General features: G+C 42.6%; 1 protein-coding gene across 2 annotated transcripts in view; it reads right to left on the minus strand.

Moving 5' to 3' along the window:
- Window positions 1-23,927, minus strand: part of LRP2 (LDL receptor related protein 2) — a 327,257-nt gene that overhangs the window by 121,965 nt on the left and 181,365 nt on the right. For both annotated transcript variants that reach the window (XM_040357827.1, XM_040357826.1), the window contains 8 exons: window positions 21,561-21,727; window positions 19,258-19,401; window positions 18,829-18,938; window positions 17,011-17,188; window positions 14,858-15,071; window positions 12,857-13,096; window positions 5,871-6,059; window positions 1,365-2,285 (listed from right to left, as the gene is read on the minus strand). In XM_040357827.1, the coding sequence (XP_040213761.1) occupies window positions 1,365-2,285; window positions 5,871-6,059; window positions 12,857-13,096; window positions 14,858-15,071; window positions 17,011-17,188; window positions 18,829-18,938; window positions 19,258-19,401; window positions 21,561-21,727 (2,163 nt within the window). The remainder of the gene's footprint in view (window positions 1-1,364; window positions 2,286-5,870; window positions 6,060-12,856; window positions 13,097-14,857; window positions 15,072-17,010; window positions 17,189-18,828; window positions 18,939-19,257; window positions 19,402-21,560; window positions 21,728-23,927) is intronic.

Below are 23,927 nucleotides of genomic sequence, written 5' to 3' on the forward strand. Positions count from 1 at the left end.
GCGCCCACAAAATAACTGACCACACACTACACAAGTCTCAACATAACATAGATAAATAGATAGATAGATATTGATTTACTAAATGCAAATAGGCTGTTTGCTGTAGACATGTGCAGTTTGTTTCGTTCAGAATTAAAATTCGAAAAAAAAATTGTTATTCGGAAATTCAGATGTATCCGAATTTCCGAATCAGAATAGTACCGAATTTGAACGTATCCATAATAACAAAAAAACAATTCAGACAAAATTCAAATTCAAATAGTTTTCAAATAGTTTTTGAATTTGAAAACTTTTTGAATTCAAATAGTTTTCCAATTTCCAAAGAGAATAAAATAGTATACAAAATAAAGGAATATAATAGAATTTTTTTTTTCTATTCTATTTAATTTATTTTCTATTTTATTCTTTTTTGGAAATTGGAAAACTATACGAATTTGAAAACTATTCGAAAACGTTTCTAATCGATTCAAAAACGAATAAACAAAACTAATTCTGAAACTGAATTAAACTAATTAAACTAAACAAATAACCGTATATACTCGAGTATAAGCCAAGTTTTTCAGCACATTTTTCTGTGCTGAAAATGCCCCCCTCGGCTTATACTCAAGTCACCTGTTTGCGCCTGATCTCCTGGACTTTGGGGACCCAGGACCGGCTGACCATAGTGCCCGTGAACCCCACTCTTCCTCTACAAGTGTTCAAAATGTATTGTCTAGGGGAACCTACGGCCGGGGAGCACCAATTATTCAAATCTGAGCACCCCTTCCATAGACTCCCATGTTAAACGGTAATTTCTCCGGTGACTTTGGGGACCCAGTACCGGCCGGTCGAAGATCCCCTGGACCTGGAACTTGGCACACTTGTAGCCCCATTTTGTTGTCTGGGGGACCTATGGCTGGGGAGCACCGATTTTTCAAAACCGGGCACCCCTTCTATAGACTCCCATGTTAAACGTCAGTCTAGTCATGGGCACAGTGAGGCATGTGCACAGTGAGGCATGGATACAGTGAGGCATGTGCACAGTGAGGCATGGATACAGTGAGGCATGGGCACAGTGAGGCACTAATTTTTTCGTTCTTCACATGTCTAGTTTGCTTCTTTGCAAGGGAAGTTGCACTGTGCAAGGGAATATACCCCACTGACTAGTGAATACAATGCAATTTCACTTTGCAAAGAATACCCAATCGCATGCAAGAAAAAAGGTTTTCTTGCTTGAATATGATTGGATGACGGAAGTAAGCAGAGCTTCACCTCCTTCACTATGCTCTGAGGACAATTCCCTTGGACAGTGCACTTTCCCTTGTAAAGTGAACAGCCTTTTTGCCTTTGGTAAATCAACCTCATTTTTTTTATATTTAGCTTACCTGATGCCACTGTGGTGTGCTGATTAAGTGCTGACAGGGGGAAGTAGCGAATTTCACTTCTTCCAGCTCCCACACTCCGAGTGTAGTATATTCTGTTATCTAGGCTGTCGTAATCCAAAGCTATCGATGTCCTGGGGGAAGGGACTCTGGGGAACGGAGGACTGTGATCCTCTGGGTTTAAGTACAGACTATTAATGGAAGTCTCCATTGCATAGATCAAATAATTTTCTGTAGAAATTACGCATCTTGTTCCATCACTGCTGAGAGACCCAAAAGCACATCCGCACTTCCGTGTCTGTGTACCAGGCATAGCAAAGCAGAAATGTGCACAGCCCCCATTGCTCACCAGACATGGGTTATTGTTGATTCCCTGGGGTGACACCGGCTGATAGCTGCTGTTGAACACGGTAACATCTCTAAGGTTATTTATGTTGTCTCTCAGAACAGTTGGTGGCTCGGTGTTACTTGGGTCTTTACTGGCTTGAAACACCTTTTTTAAGTTCCTGTCTACCCAGATGATGGTGTTTTCAAATACGGTAATCCCATAAGGAGTTGGGTAGCGGTTGCCATAACGCACAATTTGTGTATCACCACCTTCTATTCTAACTCTTGCAATCATATCCAAAGAATCATCAACCCAATAGATATATCCATCGTTACGGTCCACGGCTAAGCCTCTCGGGGTAACAATGCCTTCTGACACCAGAACTGTTCTGTTGGTGCAGTCCAGGAAAGATCGCTCAATTTTGGGAGTTTGACCATAATCTGCCCAAAACAAGTAACGATTTTTGGGATCCACCACAATGTGCCTGGGCATGTCCACTGTAGTTTTCATTAGGACTCGACGATAATAAGTCATATTAATGCGAACAACTTCAATGAATGTTTCTGTCTGAAAAGCATTGGTAAAATAAAGGTTTCCTAGGAAGGGAAAGAGAATAAGATGAAATAGACAAAAATCGTACACGGTACATTTGCAAAATGAAACTTAAAAAAGTATACATGTCAAGGCGCAAGAATTTGGCTCAGTTTCTTGCAGTCCCCATACAGCAGAGTGCAGGTTGGCGGCAGGAAAAGCAGCACAAGAAACCTGTGATACAGTGTAGACATGTGCACTGCCGAAAAATTTGTTTTATTTTCCGTTTCATTTGTTTTTTGTTTTTGGAAATTCGATACTTCGTAAATTAGAAATTCCTAAATTCGGAATTCCTAAATTCTAAAATTCGAATTTTTGGATTTTTGAATTTACGAATTTTTTAATTCTGAATTCAGAATTTTCTAATTCAGAATTTTCTAATTTACGAACTTTCGAATTTATGAATTTTCGGATTTTTGAATTTACAAATGTTCCTATTTTTTGAATTTTCGAATTACGAATTTTCAAATTTTCGAATTTTCAAATTTACCAATTTATGAATTTTCTAAAACAGAATTTTTGAATTCAGAATTTAAAATTTTCTAATTTGCGAATTTACAAATTTACGAATTTTCGGATTTTCGAATTTACGAATTTTTGGAAATCCAGAATTTGAAAATGCGAAAATTCTGAAATTTGAAAATGCGAAAATTAAAAAATCCAAAAAGAAAGAGAATCTGTAAATTCGAAATAACTAACTAATAATAACTAACTATTACATTATAGGTACAGGGGGCCCCTGGGTTACAAACCAGACAGGGTCTGTAGGTTTGTTCTTAAGTTCAATCTGTTTGTAAGTCAGAACAGGTACACATTTTAAGTGTAGCTCTAGCCTAGGGGTAGATTTCCTCTCCCTCCGTTTGTAAGTAGGAGTCGTTTGTACAGTACCTGTCGCGGAGAATGTGTTTCCAGCACGACGACATTGCGCTGATTCTCGGCGACAGAGTGCCAACATCTTGCACTCGCCCCAGAGCACCCACTCCTCCCATGTTGAGGGCATGCGGCCTGGTACGGCTCAGGCGGGGGTGGGGGGCGCTCGCTCGTCCTCACTCCCTTCCTGACCGGCCGGGTGGCGTGCTTGGATATGGGTCTGGTATGGATTGTGGGAGGGGTTCTCCTTACAATCCATACCAGACCTAAGGGCCTGGTATGCCCCTGGGGAGGAACCCATGCTGTTTTTTTATTTAACATTTGGCGTGGAGTTCCCCCTCATGATTCATACCAAACGCCGTGGCTAGAATTGGCGGGAATCCAAGTCGGATCCCCTTCGCTTCTATGGTAGCTTTTTCGCTGGCTCCTGCGACAGGGCTCGTAGGTGGCCAATCTCGCCGATGAAGGGAGCGAGATTGACACAATATCGCGGTCACCTACTGTAAGTTGAATGTTTCTAACAAGGGGACCCCCTGTATTGGAATGTCCTTTCAAATTTGGCTGTTAGTGAATGTAACGAATACAAATTTATCTGAGGTTACAAATTATCCGAAATAACGAATGCTGCATCTAAACAAATGGAATGGAAATAATTTATAATAAATAATAATAAATACAAAGGTTTTCTTATTATTGTTATTTTTCTTATTATTAGAACGTTACGTTCCATTCGTTTCAATACAGCATTCGTTATTTCGGATAATTTGTAATTTCGGATACATTTGTGTTCATTACGTTCACTAACAGCCAAATTTGTAAGGAAATTCCAGTACCTATAATTTAATAGTTAGTAATAGTTAAGTTATTACTAGTCAGTTATTATTTCAGATTTTTCTAATTTTCGTATTTTCGTTCTTTTGTTTTCGAATTTTCAGATTTTCAGATATCCGAATTCTCGAATTTCCAAATTTCTGACATTTCGAATTTACAATTTTTTTAAATTAAAAACAAACAAGCAAATGAAACGAAAATAAACACATTTTTCCACAGTGTACATGTCTATTATCTATCTGTTCTCTTTTTTATTGAGTCTATTAAGCCCCATACACACTATCAGTTTTCCTGCAGGTTTTTCTCTTCAGGTTTACCAAAACCATGTAGTGCAAGGGCCTGCCTGATTGCATACAAATTGAAACTCTTGAGGTTTGACCTCATATTAGATGGTTTTGGTAAACTTGAAGAGAAAAACCTGCAGGAAAACTGATAGTGTGTATGGGGCTTTAGAGTGGTCCCTACCTCCCTGGGCCTGGGTGCTGCTGTACAGGAGACTATGGGGTTGATTTGCTAAAGGCAAATAGGCCCAGATTCACAAAGAGCAGGGCGCACATTACGCCGCCGTAGAGCACACACTGTACGCTACGCCAACGCAGCGCAGAGACTCAAGCATTGCATTCAGCAAGCCAGTGCTCCCAACACTGCGCCAGCGTGGCGTGGGTTTCAAAGGCGCACGCCGGCGTAGGTGGAAGTGGCCGTGAACCCATGCAAATGAGGCGTGACCCCATGCAAATGATGGGCCGAACGCCAGACAGGTACGTATCACGAACTGGGCATGCCCTGTGACGTGGACGCACCCCTATGCGCCTGCTTACAACCACGCCGGCAAAACTGCCTAAGCTACGCCGTAATCATAACGTATGCCCAGCCCACACGTCCAACGCACAATACGCCGGCTTGTGTTCCCTGGTACAGACCTGAGCATGTCTGTTGCTGTGTTGCACCTCCTTTATGGGGAATAACTTTACGCCGGACGTACAACTTACGTGCATCTCGCGTAGCATGCGCCGGGCACATGCACGTTCGTGAATCGCCGTATTTCCCTCATTTGCATGTTTAAATGGCTAATCAATGGGAGCGGCACCATGCTCCCAGCCTAAATGTGCTCCCACTCTACGCCGGCGTAAGCAAGATACGTCGGCGGGGTGTAGCCTGTTTTTAGGCACATATTAGTTTGTGGGTCTGACGCACAGATACGACGGCGCACATTTGCACTTACGTCGCCGTAACTTGTTATACATCGGCGTAAGTGCTTTGTGAATCTGGGCCATAGACTGTGTACTCTGCAAGTGCAGTTGCTCCAGAGCTTAGTAAATGAGCAGAAGCTCTGCTGACTTCCATCATCCAATCATTTGCAAGCAAACATTTTGTTTTTATTTTCCTTGCATGTGATTGGGTACTCTTTGCAAAATGAAGCCCTACCTGTATTAAGCTCTGGAGCAACTGCATTTGCAGAGTGTACAGTCAACCCCTATAAGTGGCTGATGTCAAGCAAATTACTTGCTCTAGTTAAAATCTAAAAATACAACTAATTATTTCTTAGGGAACACATTAACCATTAACATTAACAAAAAGTCACCAGCACATCCAGCAGGCACTGTCTGTCTGATGAAGAGGTTTGTTTAGGTTCCTAAACATCACTGTTTATTTATGACTAATGATTAGCTCTTGATTGAGCTTGCAATGTGCTGGTGATATTATGATACTGTGACTCTTAGACTGCAATGCCCGCCCCTATAATTCATATTGGTGCTCACTTTGGTGGCCCCCACACTGTTTGGAGTGGACCACATCTTCTGCATTACATGGCACATTAACATGTGTTTTTCTTTTGTCTGATAAGCTTTGAAGGCTCTCACATAAATGTAGAATTTGGTTGCACCTACCTGCGACCCAGTCAACAGCAATGCCTCGGATTCCATTTCTCCCAATACCACCTGTGACAACATTTCTGAAGTAAGAGCCATTGGGTTTGACACGTCGGATGGCATTGTATGCAGATGTTGTGGTGCTGAAGTCACACCAGTAAATAAAACCAGATGGCATGTGAACATCTACATGGAGAGCATTACGACCTGTGTAAAAACAAAATTCATAATAATCTGTATGTTAATATCAATAAAAAACGTATTCATGTAGAGAGTGAAATCCATACCACCCCTTTAATATAATGACAAATATAAGTATTAACCACTTCCTTACTTGGCACTTAAACCCCCTTCCTGCCCAGACCAATTTTCATCTTTCAGCGCTGACGCACTTTGAATGACAATTGCACGGTCATACAACACTGTACCCAAATGATATTTATAATTTTTCCCCCACAAATAGAGCTTTCTTTTGGTGGTATTTGATCACCTCTGCGGTTTTTATTTTTTGCGCTATAAACAAAAAAAGACACTCATTTCCCAGGAATCTCTGAGCATTACTGTGCCTAAAAATCGCCCAGCATGCACCTCTCCCTGAAAACCAGGAAGAAAAATAAACAGATTTTTGTCAGGCCTGCGATATTGCTGCGGACATATCGGACACTTTTGACACTATTTTGGGACCATTCACATTTATACAGCGAACAGTGCTATAGTATTGCACTGATTACTGTATAAATGTGACTGGCAGGGAAGGGATTAACGCTAGGGGGCGAGGAAGGGGTTAAATGTGTTCCCTGGGAGTGATTCTTACTGTGGGGGGAGGGGACTGACTGGGGGAGGTGACCGATCTGTGTCCCTATGTACAAGGGACACAGCATCGGTCTCCTCTCTCCCTGACAGTACGTGGTGCTCTGTGTTTACACGCTGTAGACGTCTTTCGTCTATATCGCGCTTCTCAAGTGGTTAAGGAAAGCAGTTGAATGATAGAATAGTAGATAGAACTGAAAAGATCTGGAAGATTCTGTCTCACGCGAACTACCCCTGTATTATATTGCTAGACCATTGAGCAATCTTTCTGACAAAAGATTGTGGCACAAACAAGCATATTTCATCAGGGGAGAAGAGGGATTCCACCCTAAAAATTTACTTTTTATTAACAGCTTGCCTTTAATGTAAAAAAAAAAGAAAAAAAAAGAAAAAGGTTTTACTCACTTCTATCTGGCTGTTACTAGGCAGTATTCGTAATCTGCCTAGTTCCTGGTTGTAGGTGGTTCAACTTCCTTTACTAAGACCCCATTGCCTCCTGGGAAATTATGACACTCATTTCCCAGGAGTCTCTGAGCATTACTATGCCTAAAAATCGCCCAGCATGCACCTCTCCATGAAAACCAGGAAGAAAAATAAACTGATTTTTGTCAGGCCTGCGCTATTGCGGCGGACATATTGGACACGTTTGACACTATTTTGGGACCATTCACATTTATACAGCGAACAGTGCTATAGTAATGAACTGATTACTGTATAAATGTGACTGGCAGGGAGAGGAATAAACGCTAGGGGGCGAGGAAGGGGTTAAATGTGTTCCCTGGGAGTGATTCTTACTGTGGGGGGAGGGGACTGACTGGGGGAGGTGACCGTTCTGTGTCCCTATGTACAAGGGACACAGCATCGGTCTCCTCTCTCCCTGACAGTACACGGTGCTCTGTGTTTACACACAGAGCTCCACGTCCTGCCTCTGTAACTGCTGATCGCAAAAACCTGGCGGACATCGCGGCCGCCAGGCACGAGCACTGGCATCACGTGACACGGTGGGCAAAGTTTTCCCCCGTCACGCACTCTTGGCGGCGCGCGGGGGGAATGTAAACAGGAAGAAGTCCAGGGACGTCCACCCGGCAGTTGAGAGCCGCGCTGTAGACGTCTTTAGTCTATAGCGCGCTTCTCAAGTGGTTAAGGAAAGCAGTTGAATGATAGAATAGTAGATAGAACTGAAAAGATCTGGAAAATTCTGTCTCACGCAAACTACCCCTGTATTACATTGCTAGACCAATGAGCAATCTTTCTGACAAAAGATTGTGGCACAAACATGCATATTTCATCAGGGGAGGGCTTAAAGCGGAGTTCCACCCTAAAAGTGAACTTTCTATTAACAGCTTGCCTTTAATGTAAAAAAAAAAAAAAAGAAAAAAGGTTTAAATCACTTCTAGCTGGCTGTTACTAGGCAGTATTCGTAATCTGCCTAGTTCATGGTTCTAGGTGGTTCAACTTCCTTTCCTAAGACCCCATTGCCTCCTGGGAAATGATGACACTCATTTCCCAGGAGTCTCTGAGCATTACTATGCCTAACAATCGCCCAGCATGCACCTCTCCCTGAAAACCAGGAAGACAAATAAACAGATTTTTGTCAGGCCTGCGATATTGCGGCGGACATATCGGACAGTTTTGACACTATTTTGGGACCATTTACATTTATACAGCGAACAGTGCTATAGTAATGCACTGATTACTGTATAAATGTGACTGGCAGGGAAGGGATTAACGCTAGGGGGCGAGGAAGGGGTTAAATGTGTTCCCTGGGAGTGATTCTTACTGTGGGGGGAGGGAACTGACTGGGGGAGGTGACCGATCTGTGTCTCTATGTACAAGGGACACAGCATCGGTCTCCTCTCTCCCTGACAGTACGTGGTGCTCTGTGTTTACACACAGAGCTCCACGTCCTGGCTCTGTAACTGCTGATCGCTGACACTCATTTCCCAGGAGTCTATGAGCATTACTGTGCCTAAAAATCGCCCAGCATGCACCTCTCCCTGAAAACCAGGATGGAAAATAAACTGGGCATCACATGCCCACACATATGGTGGATACGGCCACAACATGAACTGGAGGATATAAGGCAAGTGTTTGCAATGATTTCTGGAACGATTGGGAAGCTATTAATATGTTTTAGGGACTATTTAATGTAATTAATTTTAGCTTGCAAAAAAAAAAAAAATTATGCCCCGAAACCCCACTTTAAAGCTGGATTCAACACCATTACTGTGCATTGAAACATGTGCACAATGTGCATTATGATACACATTACTGCACCAATATAGGTGCATTACAATGCATTATGGGGAGCTGCAATGCAAGGTGCATTGGTGTGTCAATAACAAATAATGGCACTGGAGTACACCAATGGCCATAATGCGCATTTTGGTAATTGCCATGGCACAACAGAGTGAACTAAAGTATGAAAGAAGTATGGGGGCTTCAATTGCTGGCCTCCTTTTGAAAAGGTTGGTGTGTCTCCTTTCATTACTAAAGCTACATACAGACGGTCAGACTTCAAACAGACTTTTTCGTGGATTTTGGTTTGAAGGGCGTTGGACGTTAACTTGCTCTGCATACACACGGCAGGACTTTTTCAGCCAACTTTCACCAAATCACGTGTTTTTTCAGCTCTTTAACGAAGCCCTGTGGGCAATTTCTGCTATTGTTGTCTGATCTTTAGCATTGGTTCTGTCATGCGTGTTTGTACTTTGGACTTTAGTCCGATGGACTTGTGTACACACAATAGGGTTTTGCTCTATCGGACATTTGTTGCTGGAAAGTTTGTCTGTTCTCACAGCAAACATTGCGCCCACAATCAGGAGATCACTGGTGCAATGCCAGGATCCTTCAGACCTTGCCCCCTTTTGCGATTCGGCACTGCGTCGCTTTAACTGACAATTGCGCGGTGGTGCGACGTGGCTCCCAAACAAAATTGGCGTCCTTTTTTTCCCACAAATAGAGCTTTCTTTTGGTGGTATTTGATCACCTCTGCAGGTTTTTATTTGTTGCGCTATAAACAAAAATAGAGCGCCAATTTAAAAAAAAAAAACAATATTTTTTACTTTTTTCTATAATAAATATCCCCAAAAAAGATATATATAAAAAAAAATTCCTCAGTTTAGGCCGATACGTATTCTTCTCTATTTTTGGTAAAAAAATTGCAATAAGCGTTTATCGATTGGTTTGCGCAAAATTTTTATTGATATTTTTTTTTTATTCTAATGCCTGCGATCAGCGATTTTTTTCGGGACTGCGACATTATGCCACATCGGACACTTTTGACACATTTGTGGGACCATTGACATTTTCACAGCAAAAAGTGCTATAAAAATGCACTGATTACTGTGAAAATGTGTCACTGCCACAGTAAAGAATGGGGAAGGTGTGTATACACACACCTCTCCCCCGTTCTTCAGCTCCCTGTGACCAGGACACCGGCGACCATCGGGTCCGCGGGCGTGGTCACGGAGCTTAGGACCGGGTCACACGACCTACGGCTGGGCTCTTAAAGGCAACGTACAGGTACGTGCCTATGCCCAGCCGTGCCATTCTGCCGACGTAAATGTGCAGCTGGCGGCCCTTAAGTGGTTAATGGCCAACACCTTTCAAGTCCTACACTTTGTCCGCAGAAAATCCGATCGTGTGTACCAGGCTTTAGTCAGCTGGCTGACTGTACCTTCTGTAAGGCAGGCAGTTACTGAAATACAGAAAGATTGACTATGAGAGCATTCACCAATGCCTTTGCAGTTCATTGAGAAGTCTAAGCCATCTGCTGTTGTGCCCGAAAGTACCTGTAGTTCATTCATTTACAGGAAACTGCTCTTCCCACACAGCCGTACTGCTTTCAAATTGTGATAGTGGGTGCGGGGAGAAGATCTCCCACATACTGGGGTGGATTTACTAAAGACAAATAGACTGTGCACTTTGCAAAGCAAGCAAGTGCAGTTGCTCCAGAGCTTAGTAAAGTGCAGCGTATATATGCCTTTAGTAAATCAAACCCACAGACTAGGGATCTCCCACCCACTGTTACCGACCAGGGATCTCCCACCGACTGTTACAGACCAGGTATCTCCCACCCACTGTTACCGACCAGGTATCTTCCACCCACTGTTACAGACGAGATCTCCCACCCACTGTGACAGACCATGGATCTCCCACCCACATTTATAGACCAGGGATCTTCCACCCACTGTAGATCTCCCACCCGGCAGGGATCTCCGACCCACTTTTACAAACCAGAGATCTCCTACCCACTGTTACAGATTAGGGATCTCCCACCCACTGTTACCGACCAGGGATCTCCCACCCACTGTTACAGACCAGGGATCTCCCACCCACTGTTACAGACCAGGGATCTCCCACCCACTGTTACAGACCATAGATCTCCCACCCACTGTGACAGACCAGGGATCTCCCACCCACATTTATAGACCAGGGATCTTCCACCCACTGTGGATCTCCCACCCGGCAGGGATCTCCGACCCACTTTTACAAACCAGAGATCTCCCACCCACTGTTACAGATTAGGGATCTCCCACCCACTGTTACCGACCAGGGATCTCCCACCCACTGTTACAGACCAGGGATCTCCCACCCACTGTTACCGACCAGGTATCTCCCACCCACTGTGACAGACCAGGGATCTCCCACCCACATTTATAGACCAGGGATCTTCCACCCACTGTGGATCTCCCACCCGGCAGGGATCTCCGACCCACTTTTACAAACCAGAGATCTCCCACCCACTGTTACAGACCAGGGATCTCCCACCCACTGTGACAGACCAGGGATCTCCCACCCACTGTTACAGACCAGAGATCTCCCACCCACTGTGACAGACCAGGGATCTCCCACCCACATTTACAGACCAGGGATCTCCCACCCACTGTGGATCTCCCACCCGGCAGGGATCTCTGACCCACTTTTACAAACCAGAGATCTCCTACCCACTGTTACAAACCAGGGATCTCCCACCAACTGTGACAGACCAGGGATCTCCCACCCACTGTGACAGACCAGGGATCTCCCACCCACTGTGACAGACCAGGGATCTCCCACCCACTGTTACAGACCAGAGATCTCCCACCGCACTGTTACAGACCAGAGATCTCCCATCCACTGTGACAGACCAGGGATCTCCCACCCACATTTACAGACCAGGGATCTCCCACCCACTGTGGATCTCCCACCTGGCAGGGATCTCCGACCCACTTTTACAAACCAGAGATCTCCCACCCACTGTTACAAACCAGGGATCTCCTACCCACTGTGACAGACCAGGGATCTCCCACCCACTGTGACAGACCAGGGATCTCACACCCACTGTTACAGACCAGAGATCTCCCACCCACTGTTACAGACCAGAGATCTCCCACCCACTGTGACAGACCAGGGATCTCCCACCCACTGTGACAGACCAGGGATCTCCCACCCACTGTGACAGACCAGGGATCTCACACCCACTGTTACAGACCAGAGATCTCCCACCCACTGTTACAGACCAGAGATCTCCCACCCACTGTTACAGACCAGGGATCTCCCACCCACTGTGACAGACCAGAGATCTCCCCCCCACTGTTACAGACCAGGGATCTCCCACCCACTGTGACAGACCAGGGATCTCACACCCACTGTTACAGACCAGAGATCTCCCACCCACTGTTACAGACCAGAGATCTCCCACCCACTGCTACAGATCAGGGATCTCACACCCACTGTTACAGACCAGGGATCTCCCGCCCACTGTTACCGACCAGGGTTCTCCCACCCACTGTTATAGACCAGTGCTGGTTGTGAGAGGCAGGTGTAAAGGAGCATGTTACATCCTAAATTTGGGAGTAACATGTAGCATGCTCCAAAAGGTGAGCTTAGCTTAAATGTACACTTTTCATTTAAGTATTTTAATTTGCACTTAATTTGAAACTTGTGCTGAAAGAAACATGGTCATGATTATTCATCATCACACAATGCTTGTTGCCTGACTATCATGTTGATTTAATGACTTCTCTACTTTGTTTGCTACTGACCTAGAAAATATATGTCTAATGTCTTGTTCAGGTCAGTGACTCAGAAAGTTAGAACAGCAAGACAACTAGGGGACTAAGCCGCTGCTTTTCCCCTAAGTACACATTTACTGCAAGGTTCTTGGTGAAAATGTTACTGCTGCAAATTCCCCAAATCACATGACCTACCTCGTCCAGCCATTGGCACCATTGCTTCTGAGTGATCCGCAGTTTCTAAGCTGAATCCCTTAATTGCAGTCAACATAGACACTACGATAAATGAGTTGTACGGTGTGCAAGTTCTGTTATCAGCACTCAAGCGGAATCCAGTGGCACAGGCACAGGTAAACTGGGCATTGGGTGTCGGAAAGCAAAACTGTTGGCAGGTGTCTGGATTATTGCTGCAGCCATTAGAGTTGCCTGTTGTTTCTGAAAAAAAAAAAAATAGAATTATGTGCATCATAAAAGACTTTTACAGAAATTGAAAAACACAACCTCAATCGGATGATGTAAGCTGACCATAGACATTGGAGATCTCTCTAAGGTTTGACTGCTATAGAATTTATATTATTCGCGGATAAACACATCTGATTTGTCTGAGTGTGCTTCAGGGGGCAGAGAGCGAAAACAAGGTCAGATAACCCAGTATGTTCTTATCATTGAGGGAGGGGGGGGGGGGGGCAGCAACAACAGTTGGACGTAAATTTTCAACTAAGCTCTTCCCATAAGAAAAGCCCCCTTTCTGTTCATTCACAAAGACATAGGCCCCGTACACACGACCGAGTTTCTCGGCAGAATTCAGCCAGAAACTCGGTTCAGAGCTGAATTCTGTCGAGAAACCCGGCCGTGTGTACACTTTCGGCCGAGGAAGCCGACGAGGACCTCGGCGAGGAAATAGAGAACATGTTCTCTATTTCCTCGTTGTTCAATGGCAAAAGTTCCTCGGCGGCTTCCACACTGAACTCGACGAGGAACTCGATGTGTTTGGCACGTCGAGTTCCTCGGTCGTGTGTACGGGGCCATAGGGATCTTACAGCCAAATCTAACTAAAATTCGTAGTTTAAAGATGCAATCTTTTCACTTTCATGATTAAATTAAAGTGAAGTGATCTTTGCAATTTGATTAAGACTAAATAATATCTTTGCTTTAACATGCTTTTTTTATTGTAATGCTACATGCTTTTACATACAATTTAAGCTCAAGAAAATTTACCTAAAAAATGCATTCCTTAAAAAATGCTTGATGCTGCGTACACATGGTCGTTTTTTTATGATGAAAAAAAACTACATTTTTAAAAATGTAATTTAAAATGACCGTGTGTGTGGGGAAAACCTCGTTTTATGTCTTCTGAAAAACGACAAAAAAAAAATTTGAACATGCTTAAATTTTTTATGTCGTTTTTCAAAACGTTGTTTTTTGTGTCATAAAAAATGATTGTGTGTGGGCTAAAACGACATTTAAAACAACGTTTTTAAACCTGCGCATGCTCAGAAGCAAGTTATGACGCGAGCTTGAATGGAACAGAGTGCCGCCGTACGTGCTGAACGTAACCGCGCTTTGCTAGAGCATTTTGAAAAAACGATGGTGTGTAGGCAACGTCATTTTTTAAAATGAAGTTTGAAAAACGTTGTTTTGTTTCATGAGAAAAAGCGACGTTTTTTTACAAGACAAAAAACGACCGTGTGTACGCGGCATTAGAAGTACATTTGTTATCGTACTTTGGGCTGGTTCACACCACAAAAATGCACTCCAGATCCGTTCCAGATGAGTTTCTGCAATGCACAATTTTACCGCATTTTTGCTGTGTTCAGGTGCATTTTTTATGCACCTTTGGATGCATTACAGATGCTTTGTTTCCTGTTTCTTTTTTTTACTGCACTGGGGTCAGGTGCATTTTTTATGCGCTCCAGAGCATTCTGGTGTGTGTTTGATGTGTTTTACTGTGTTCCAGTACAGTCCAGTGCAGGAAAAATTAAGCATGTTCTACCTTTTGTACTGGAACTGGAGAGCCCTGGAATTTACTGCACTGGTGTAACCTACCGTACTTTCCATACATTTTTGGTGCAGAAGAAACGCACTTGACTGCATGTGGTGTGAACTGGTAATTTTAGAAGAGTCAGAAATCTCACTATATTATTGCATTAATGTATACACTGTAATTATATACTTTGTAACACTCTAAATACTCACTGTCTCGAAAGTGGACACGCAGACACTTGAGTCCTGATACGTTGTCTCTAATCACTATTCTGTTAGATCCTGTGGACTTGTCCACGCGCTCAATGGCTTCATAATCCCGATCCGTGTAATAGAGGAAGTTCTCGAAGACGGCTATTCCCCAGGGGTGTGAGAGGTGCTGCACTATAGTAACTCGGTTTGAGCCATCCACATTTCCTCTTTCAATCTAAAAGATCAGTTATCATTCTGTTACATAAACAGCATTTACACAAGAAATCTTTAAAGCTCATATGTATGATCCTATCATTTCAATACCTACCCCTAAAATTTGTAACATAGGGTAAGAAAAAAATATATATGTCCATCAAGTTAACTAACTAAATAGATGTCATGTTTCTATTCTCACAGATTTCCTTTACATGTTTCTAGCTAATGCTACTCTTTTATTTTTCATAGTTGGGACAGAAGCCCAGGACAAAGATGGGGAAATACTGCATTGTGCCCACTAGGTGGAGCTGAGGATAAATACTAATTTCATATGATCCTCAGCTTCAAATGAAATCGTCTAATAACATTATTTTTTTGCTCCCATTCGCACAGAACAAATGTCGATGCAGTTTCACAGGATACAACCTATTACCTTTTTTTTTATAAATACACCCCTAAGTGTTAGGCATGAAACAGTTGAAAGTGTTATATCTGCTCCATCATAGCTGTTTTTTTTGGCCAGAAATCTTGTGAGCTGATAACTTCCTTTGCACTCTGCCTATGATGCACTCTTAACATTTACATTGATTGATTACTGCAATTCCCTCCTTATTGGCTTACCTCTACATAGTCTATCGATTCTTCAATCCATCAAAAATGCTGCTGCCAGACTCATCCACCTTACCAACTGCTCTGTCTCTGCTACTCCTCTCTGTCAATCCCTCCACTGGCTTCCGCTCACCCAACAAATTAAGTAAAAAAAACGAACAACTACCTACAAAGCCATCCACAACTTTGCCACCAGCTACATCACTGACCTAGTCTTAAATTACCAACCTAATCGTTCTCTTCGTTATTCTTAAGACCTCCTGCTCTCTAGCGCCCTCATCACCACCTCCCATGCTCGTCTCCAGGAGTTTTCCAGAGCCTCTCCAATCTCCTTACCCCAATCTGTCCGTCTATCTCCTAGTCTATTAGCTTTTAGACGATCCCCGAAACCCTCCTCTTCAGAGAAGCCTATCTTACACTTAACAACTGTGTTTTCATTTTGTCCATCTGATCATCCCTGAGGCCCCGTACACACGGCCGAGAAACTCGACGAGCAAAACACATCGTTTTGCTCGTCGAGTTCCTTGTGAAGCCGCCGAGGATCTCGGCGAGCCAAGTTTCCCCGTTGACTAACGAGGAAATAGAGAACATGTTCTCTATTTAGCCCGATGAGATCCTCATCGGTTTCCTCGGCCGAAACTGTACACACGGCTGGGTTTCTCAGCAGAATACAGCTTTACAGAATTCTGCCGAGTAACTCGGTCGTGTGTACGGGGCCTCGCAGCTACTGCCCTTTGTTCCACTTGACACTTCCTTCTAGATTGTAAGCTCTAACGAGCAGGGCCCTCTGATCCCTCTTGTATTGAATTGTATTGTAACTGTACTGTCTTCCCTGATGTTGTAAAGCGCTGCGCAAACCGTTGGTGCTATATAAATCCTGTATAATAATAATTTACATTTTTCCCAGTTATCTTTGTGTAATAAAAAAAAAGCCCCCTATGTCCTGCCCTGGGGAACCACACTGCTCCTGTATAGATTCAATATGGTAAGTAAGGTTGGTCACCCCAGGACTGGAAGTGTATTACTGGCAGTTACCAAGTGAAATTAGGGGAAAAAAGTCTACATATTGAAAGCTAACACAGCCATCACATCTATGGACTGTAAGCTGCCATTACTTTACGTTCTGGTATTGAAATATACTTTAAGGTTTCAGGTGGGGACATACTAAGTATTAAAGTACCCACGTATTAAAGCTGAATTGTTATAGATAGGTTGTGTATAGGGACACTTAGAATTTAACTTCTTTTGTATTGCAAAAGCCTCAGGCCTTAGTTGTTGCACCACTCTCCCAGCACCAAACAGTATGAGAGAACATTGCTAATAAAATATGTACAGAAACACATAATTACCACTCCACTGCCAGTCACTGCCCAGTAAAGTCTTTGCTCAGCAATGTCTATTGTTATAAACTCCACATGGTCCAGATTGGTGGTGTACAGGATAGATGGATTAGAGCCATCCATGTGAGCACTGGCAATTTTCGGTGGTACGCCACTTTCAGTGCCCTGGTCTGTCCAATACATCTTTCTACAAAAAAATTGCTTATTTAGAAAACACTGCCGAAAAAGTACAGTAAATCTTATAACATAATGTCATTACCAGTCTATATTTTTCACATTCTGAAAATAGGTTTTCCAAACACAAAGAGTTCTGAACATAGGCTGGGCAAAGAAGAAAACTTTGCAGCATATTTATAATTAAGTGTAGAATGTAGAACCATCTATACTTTCTTTACTGTAGGTTCGGTAGCCATGGGCTGATATTATGGTCTCGTACTAGGCAAGTTCAACAAAACAATAAAATAAGTAGAACAAATCAGTAACAACGATAATATAAAATAAGAAAAACAAAATGGAAAAATAGGAGAAAACAAAAGAACAACAAAATTATAAAATAAGAACAAAAGAACGATATTACAAAATAGGATGAACAGCACAATGGTAAAATAAGAAGAACAACAACATCATAAAATAAGAATAAGAAGTAGAAAAAGAGAATATAAATTAAGAAGAAATTCAATATTTACCACACTATATAACGCTAGCTTCTAATTCCAATTCAAGAAAATATACTGTATAACCAGTGCTGGTTACATTAAGGCTGCTTTCACATTGGGCGGTGGAGCCGCGGTGACGGTATAGCCGTGCTATTTGTAGCGCCGCTATACCGTCGTATTTACCGCGATATTCGGGCGCTAGCGGTGAGGTTTTAACCCCCTCTAGCGGCCGAAAAAGCGTTAATACCGTGGTATTACCACGGTTTCCCATTGATTTCAATGGGAAGGCGCGGTATAGCAGCGGTAAACACACCGCTCCTATACCGCTCCAAAGATGCGGCTAGCAGGACTTTTGGAGCGGTCCTGCTACCGCACCGCTTCAGTGTGAAAGCCTTCGGGCTTTCACATTGAAGCCTGCAGGGCATGATTTTTTCATGCGGTATAGCAGCGCTATTTTTAGCGCTGTACCGCATGAAAAACGCCTTAATGTGAAAGGGGCCTAAGTGGATTTATTTTCAATTTAGACAAAGCAGAGAAGAGTCAGGACCTCTGTCCCCATGGCAGAGATTTACCCTTACTTCCTGCTATGGTATTATTGGTCACCAGGACAGGACAGGAAGTGAGAGGAAATCTCTCCAGCAGGGACACATCTTCTTTCTCAGTGCACTCAATGCTTTTACATCCACTTGTGCAAGTGTATAGTTAACTACGTTTCAGTCCCAGTCCCCTGGACGCAGTAAACCCCACCTTAGGCCCATCTAGTGACCAGGTGGTCCCACCATACCGTTCCATCAGTCTTTCTCAGGCCATCCACTGACCGGGTGCTCCTGCCTACACCCTGCCCCCTTTAGAGAATGGCATGCTCAACCCCACCTCTAATTTTCCAGGGACAACCCGCTCATGGCCATCAATCACCATAATGAGTGCTTTATTGAGTTACAGAGCATGCGCAGTACCTTAAATAAAGATGAGGCAGTGATCCTGGGACACTGCATCATTGGTGCTAAGGTGCAAGATGTCTGACTGTCCCAGCATATCTGGGACGGTTAGTATCTATGCAAACAGAAATCGCCCAGAATTTACTGCAAAATCTAGGGTGTACATTATAAAATAGACAAAAAGGGAAAGGTTTGAACCTTGTTTAATATTTGTTTTTTTCCGTATATCTTACCCTCTGGCTGGGTCAATAGTGATTCCAACGGGATGTCCAGCCCCGGTAGGTGTACCATTATTTGTAATAAGAGTCTTTCTGAATTTTACTTCACCACGTAGTTTTAAAATCTAAAATGACAAAAAGAACATATAGTCTTCACTTACTAGTGCAAACGCACAAATCATAATTGTGCAGGATCTCAATTGTACAGTGTCTCCACTAGATTTTTTGTTAACTGTTTACTCCTATAATGCACTGGCAGTCATGTCTATAATTCATCTCTTCTATCAAGGGGAAAAACGTTTTTGATTGTGAAGAGATGGGATGCACACATTTTACCTTGTATAGAGTGAATATAGCACTGCTTATGTTTTATTTTCCAACAAGTAATACTCTCTTTGATGGTATACTATTACTTTTTATATTTTTGTATGGTATAGTGTTTACCTGAATTGACTGAGTAGCAGGGTTTGTGTAATATAAATTTCCAGAAATCCAGTCTAAAGCCAAGCCAGTAGGAGTTCCCATCACGACCGCGGGAGCAAAAACTGTTCTGTTTGTTCCATCTGACTTTACTCTGTGAATTTCACCCTAGAAGAAAACATAAAAAAAACATAAGGAGAACATCCATACCCTCCATACTGCTTGCAAACATTTTGGTAAACAATGTTCAAGATGAACTCCGTAATCAGCTGAATACACATTGTTAATATAGTTCATATCTGGGATTTTTTTAATCTGCCAAGGAATTTCTAATTCTGTGCACCCAGTTTTGCAAAACTAGACATTACATCCAGATCCATGACATCAACTGCAGTAGCAGCACAGTCTGGGCAACAACTGACTGGACTATGAAGACACAGAAGCACAGTTATAGGCTAGTGCAATGCTCCCCCCTCCTGTCATCATACTGTCAAAGACAGATTCACTCGTAGTACTGTCCCTTCCTCTTTCAGTCTGAATGCTCTCACAGGAGGCTAATCTCAAGAGTAGTGGCAGGTGTTTTTTTGGGGGGGTGGGGGCCACAAACAATAACCCCTCTCTCCCCGGTCAGCCGGCAGCACCCCTGTCTTTTCTGAAGCCTATTAGAGCCCACCCATTGGAATCCATGGTCCGGCGCCCTGCATTTAAATTAGGGGGCCGGATCAGATGTATGGATGGGGGGGGAGCGCCGGTGCGCCCCTAATAGACGAGCCGCCACTGCTCAAGAGAGATTTAGATACTTATACTAGCTGCATTTAAATATACATTTAACAATAATAATTGGTACAAGCCCTAAATATTTAAATAATAACGATATGGTAAAACATGTGCAGAGTTCTATAACAAAAGGGGACTTAAGCAATTCCATTTCAAACTGGTTTGGCAATAAGGCATGCCAAACTGATGTGCCCTTCCATGGGATTACAGGAAGTTCATTGTTCGTTATAGCAAATTACCACTCCTACACCCCAACTCCATGAAAACAGCTACAAATCTGATTGTGTGCCTTGTACACACGATCAGACTTTCTGTTGAGATAAACTCTGACTGCTTTTTTAGACAAATTCAGTTCAAGCTGTCTTGCATACACACTGTCACACCAAATTCCGACCGTCAAGAACGCGGTGACGTACAACACTACGATGAGCCAAGAAAAATTAAGTTCAATGCTTTCTGAGAATGCGTCGACCTGATTCTGAGCATGCGTGTTTTTTTTCTCCGTCGGAGTTCCCTACAGACAAACGGAATTTCCGATATACATTTTTTCCGTCGGAAAAAAAATAGAACATGTTCTCTTTCTAAATTCCGACGGAAAAAAGTCAAATGGGACACACACACGGTCCGAATATCCGATGAAAAAAAATCTGTCTGAAATTCCGATTGTGTGTGCATAACAAGGCATAAAATGTCTTCAGGTCTATTTCTCTTGCAAAATGTGTATATATATATATATATATATATATATATATATATATACACACATACAGTATCTCACAAAAGTGAGTACACCCCTCACACTTTGTAAATATTTTATTCTATCTTTTCAAGTGACAACACTGAAGAAATTACACTTTGCTACAATGTAAAGTACAGTGTACAGCTTGTATAAATTTGCTGTCCCCTCAAAATAACTCAACACACAGCCATTAATGTCTAAACCGCTGGCAATAAAAGTAAGTACACCCCTAAGTGAAAATGTCCAAATTTGGCCCAAATTGTTAATAACACCAAATTCTGTCAACAAAACCGTGGATTTTTTACGACGGATGTTGGCTCAAACATGTCTTGCATACACACGGTCGCACAAATGTTGTCAGAAATTCCGAACGCCAAGAAGGCTGTGACGTACAAGACGTACGACGGCGCTATTAAAGGGAAGTTCAATACCAGTCATGTTAGTAGAAGTAAGCTTTCCACCATCATCCGAGCGGTGGAAAGTCAGTCAGAACAGCTTACTGAACAGCTTACTGAGGAGGAACAGGAAGTGAGAAATTCAGACAAAGAAAACAAATATTTAGAAGGGAAATCAAAGGAAAAGGTAAGTGACTGCAGATAGAAATGCTTAGAGGGTGTTTTTCAAAATGATTTCTCAGCAAAATAAAGCATGGAGTCATGGATGGATGGTGAGTTTACGTTGAATATTAAAAATGTATCAAATAGAATTTTCAGTTTGTGGTGCTCAGATACAGTTTAGTTCCACTTTAATATACATAAGAAACATGTAATTATTTCAGATTCATAATCAATGTTTAAACTGTGATACTTACTGGATGTTCAATCCAGTATAGCATTTGCTCCTCGTCATCAAAATCCACATCATACCCATTGCGAATACCCGCTATTGGTACCATGGCATCATTGGTCAATACTTCTGGGTTAAGAGACATCCCATATATGATATTATCTCTTATGACGATAAGGAAGGGCTTGTCATCTGGGTAAAGGAAATTAAAAGATCAGTTAAATTAGAAAAATTAAGTCATCCACAGTTATACAATTTTAATCAATGCAACCAATCTATACTGTAGTATACATTTTGCAAATTTTAATCTCAATAGGAAATGTTTTAAAGTCTAATGCCGCGTACACACGATCATTTTTCGGCATGAAAAAAAACAAAGTTTTTAAAAACGTAATTTAAAATGATCGTGTGTGGGCTTCACATTGTTTTTCGGCTTCTGAAAAACGACAAAAAAAAAATCGAACATGCTGAATTTTTTAACAATTTGTTGTTTTTCGGGTTGTAAAAAATTATCATGTGTGGGCTAAAACAACGTTTTAAACCCGCGCATGCTCAGAAGCAAGTTATGAGATGGGAGCTTCAGGTAAAACTACCGTTCATAATGGAGTAAGCACATTCATCACGCTGTAACAGACAGAAAAATGCGAATCGCCTTTTACTAACACGGAATCAGCTAAAGCAGCCCAAAGGCGAATAGAACTTCCCCTTTAGAGTGCCATTGTACGTGTTGTACGTCACCGTGCATTGTTCATCATTTTTTTAAAACGATGGTGTGTGGGCAACGTCGTTTTTAATGATGAAGTTGGAAAAACTTTGTTTTTTGGACATGCTGAAAAACAAAGTTTTTTTTTTCATGCCGAAAAATGATCGCGTGTATGCGGCATAACTCTTTTGTTTAGGACAGAGTGTGGAAGAGATTGCACCTATTGAGCTTTGATTTACCCTCACTTCCTGTCTAGAGAGGAAACCTCTTCAGTGGGTACACAGACTTCAACACAATACTTATTTTTAGTAAAATGGAAAAGGGTTAGATCTTTTGTCAGGTTATTACAACCATCTGTGACTTCATGTGTTTTTGACATCTGCGCTCCTCATTTCCTGTCCTTTTGTCACAGACGGAAAGTGAGATGAAGTCTTGTCAACAGTTCATGGACAGCAATAAAAACAAAGCATTAGGCTGGCCATAGATTAGTCAGATTTTTTCGTTCAGTGGGTTGAATGAAAAAAAACTTACCTGATTCTCCAGTCCACACATTCAACGTGGATGGAGGAATCCTCCCCTCTGTGTCTTTGCATTATTACACACCATCACAATACACTAATCAGGGCTGCAGTCTATAGCCTGCAGTGCTGATCAAGCAGAAATTTTTCAACAAGGCGGTTGGACAGATGGACTTCTGTTCGACCACAGTGGCCTTACATGATTTGAATTTTGGCCAGTCCCTGTTGAACCGGTCGATTTTTGAACCAAGGCCAGCTTAACTCCAAGCACACTTTTTTTTATTGTTTTGGATAGAACAGACAAGAAATCGTTAATATATTTGTGACTATTTTATTTCTAATATTAGGGACATTTTCCCACACTTCCTGTTCCTTTGACACCAATACAGGAAATAAAGGGTGAGAGTCACAGACAAGGCTGTTATATTGTTATAAACAGGGCTAAAGACGGGACTGTCCTCTCTCCCCTTTGAGTTTTGCGATAGCAGTTGAGATTTTGGCGGTTTCTATCCAGACTGGCGCAGATATACGAGGAGTACGTTGTGGGCAGCAGGAACATAAGTGTTTGAGGAGGATCTCCTATTGTTTTTGACCTCCCCACTGACTTACGCACCTAAGGTTCTTCACCTGCTTTGTAACTGTGGGAGAATATCAGGCCGCGTACACACGATCGGTCAAAACCGATGAAAACGGACTGAGGTCCGTTTTCATCGGTCCAAATCGATCGTGTGTGGGCCCTATCGGTCAGTTATCCTTCGGTCAAAAAATGTAGAACTTGCTTTAAAATTTAACCGATGGACGCCTAACCGATAGGTCAAAACCAAACGTTAGTATGCAAAAGCATCGGTTAAAAACCCACGCATGCTCAGAATCAAGTTGACGCATGCTTGGAAGCATTGAACTTAGTTTTTTTAGCACGTCGTTGTGTTTTACGTCACCGCGTTCTGACACGATCGGTTAATTAACCGATGGTGTGTAGGCGCATCAGACCATCAGTCAGCTTCATCGGTTAACCGATGACAATGGTCCTTCGGACTGTTTTCATCGGATGGACTGATCGTGTGTACGCAGCCTTAGGCCCCGTACACACCATAGAATCCATCCGCTGAAAAATCCCAGCAAATGGGTTTCAGCGGATAGATCCTATGGTGTGTACACTCCAGCGGATCTG

This window comes from Rana temporaria, chromosome 6 (genome assembly GCF_905171775.1).
Source record: "Rana temporaria chromosome 6, aRanTem1.1, whole genome shotgun sequence".
Lineage (NCBI taxonomy): Eukaryota > Metazoa > Chordata > Amphibia > Anura > Ranidae > Rana > Rana temporaria.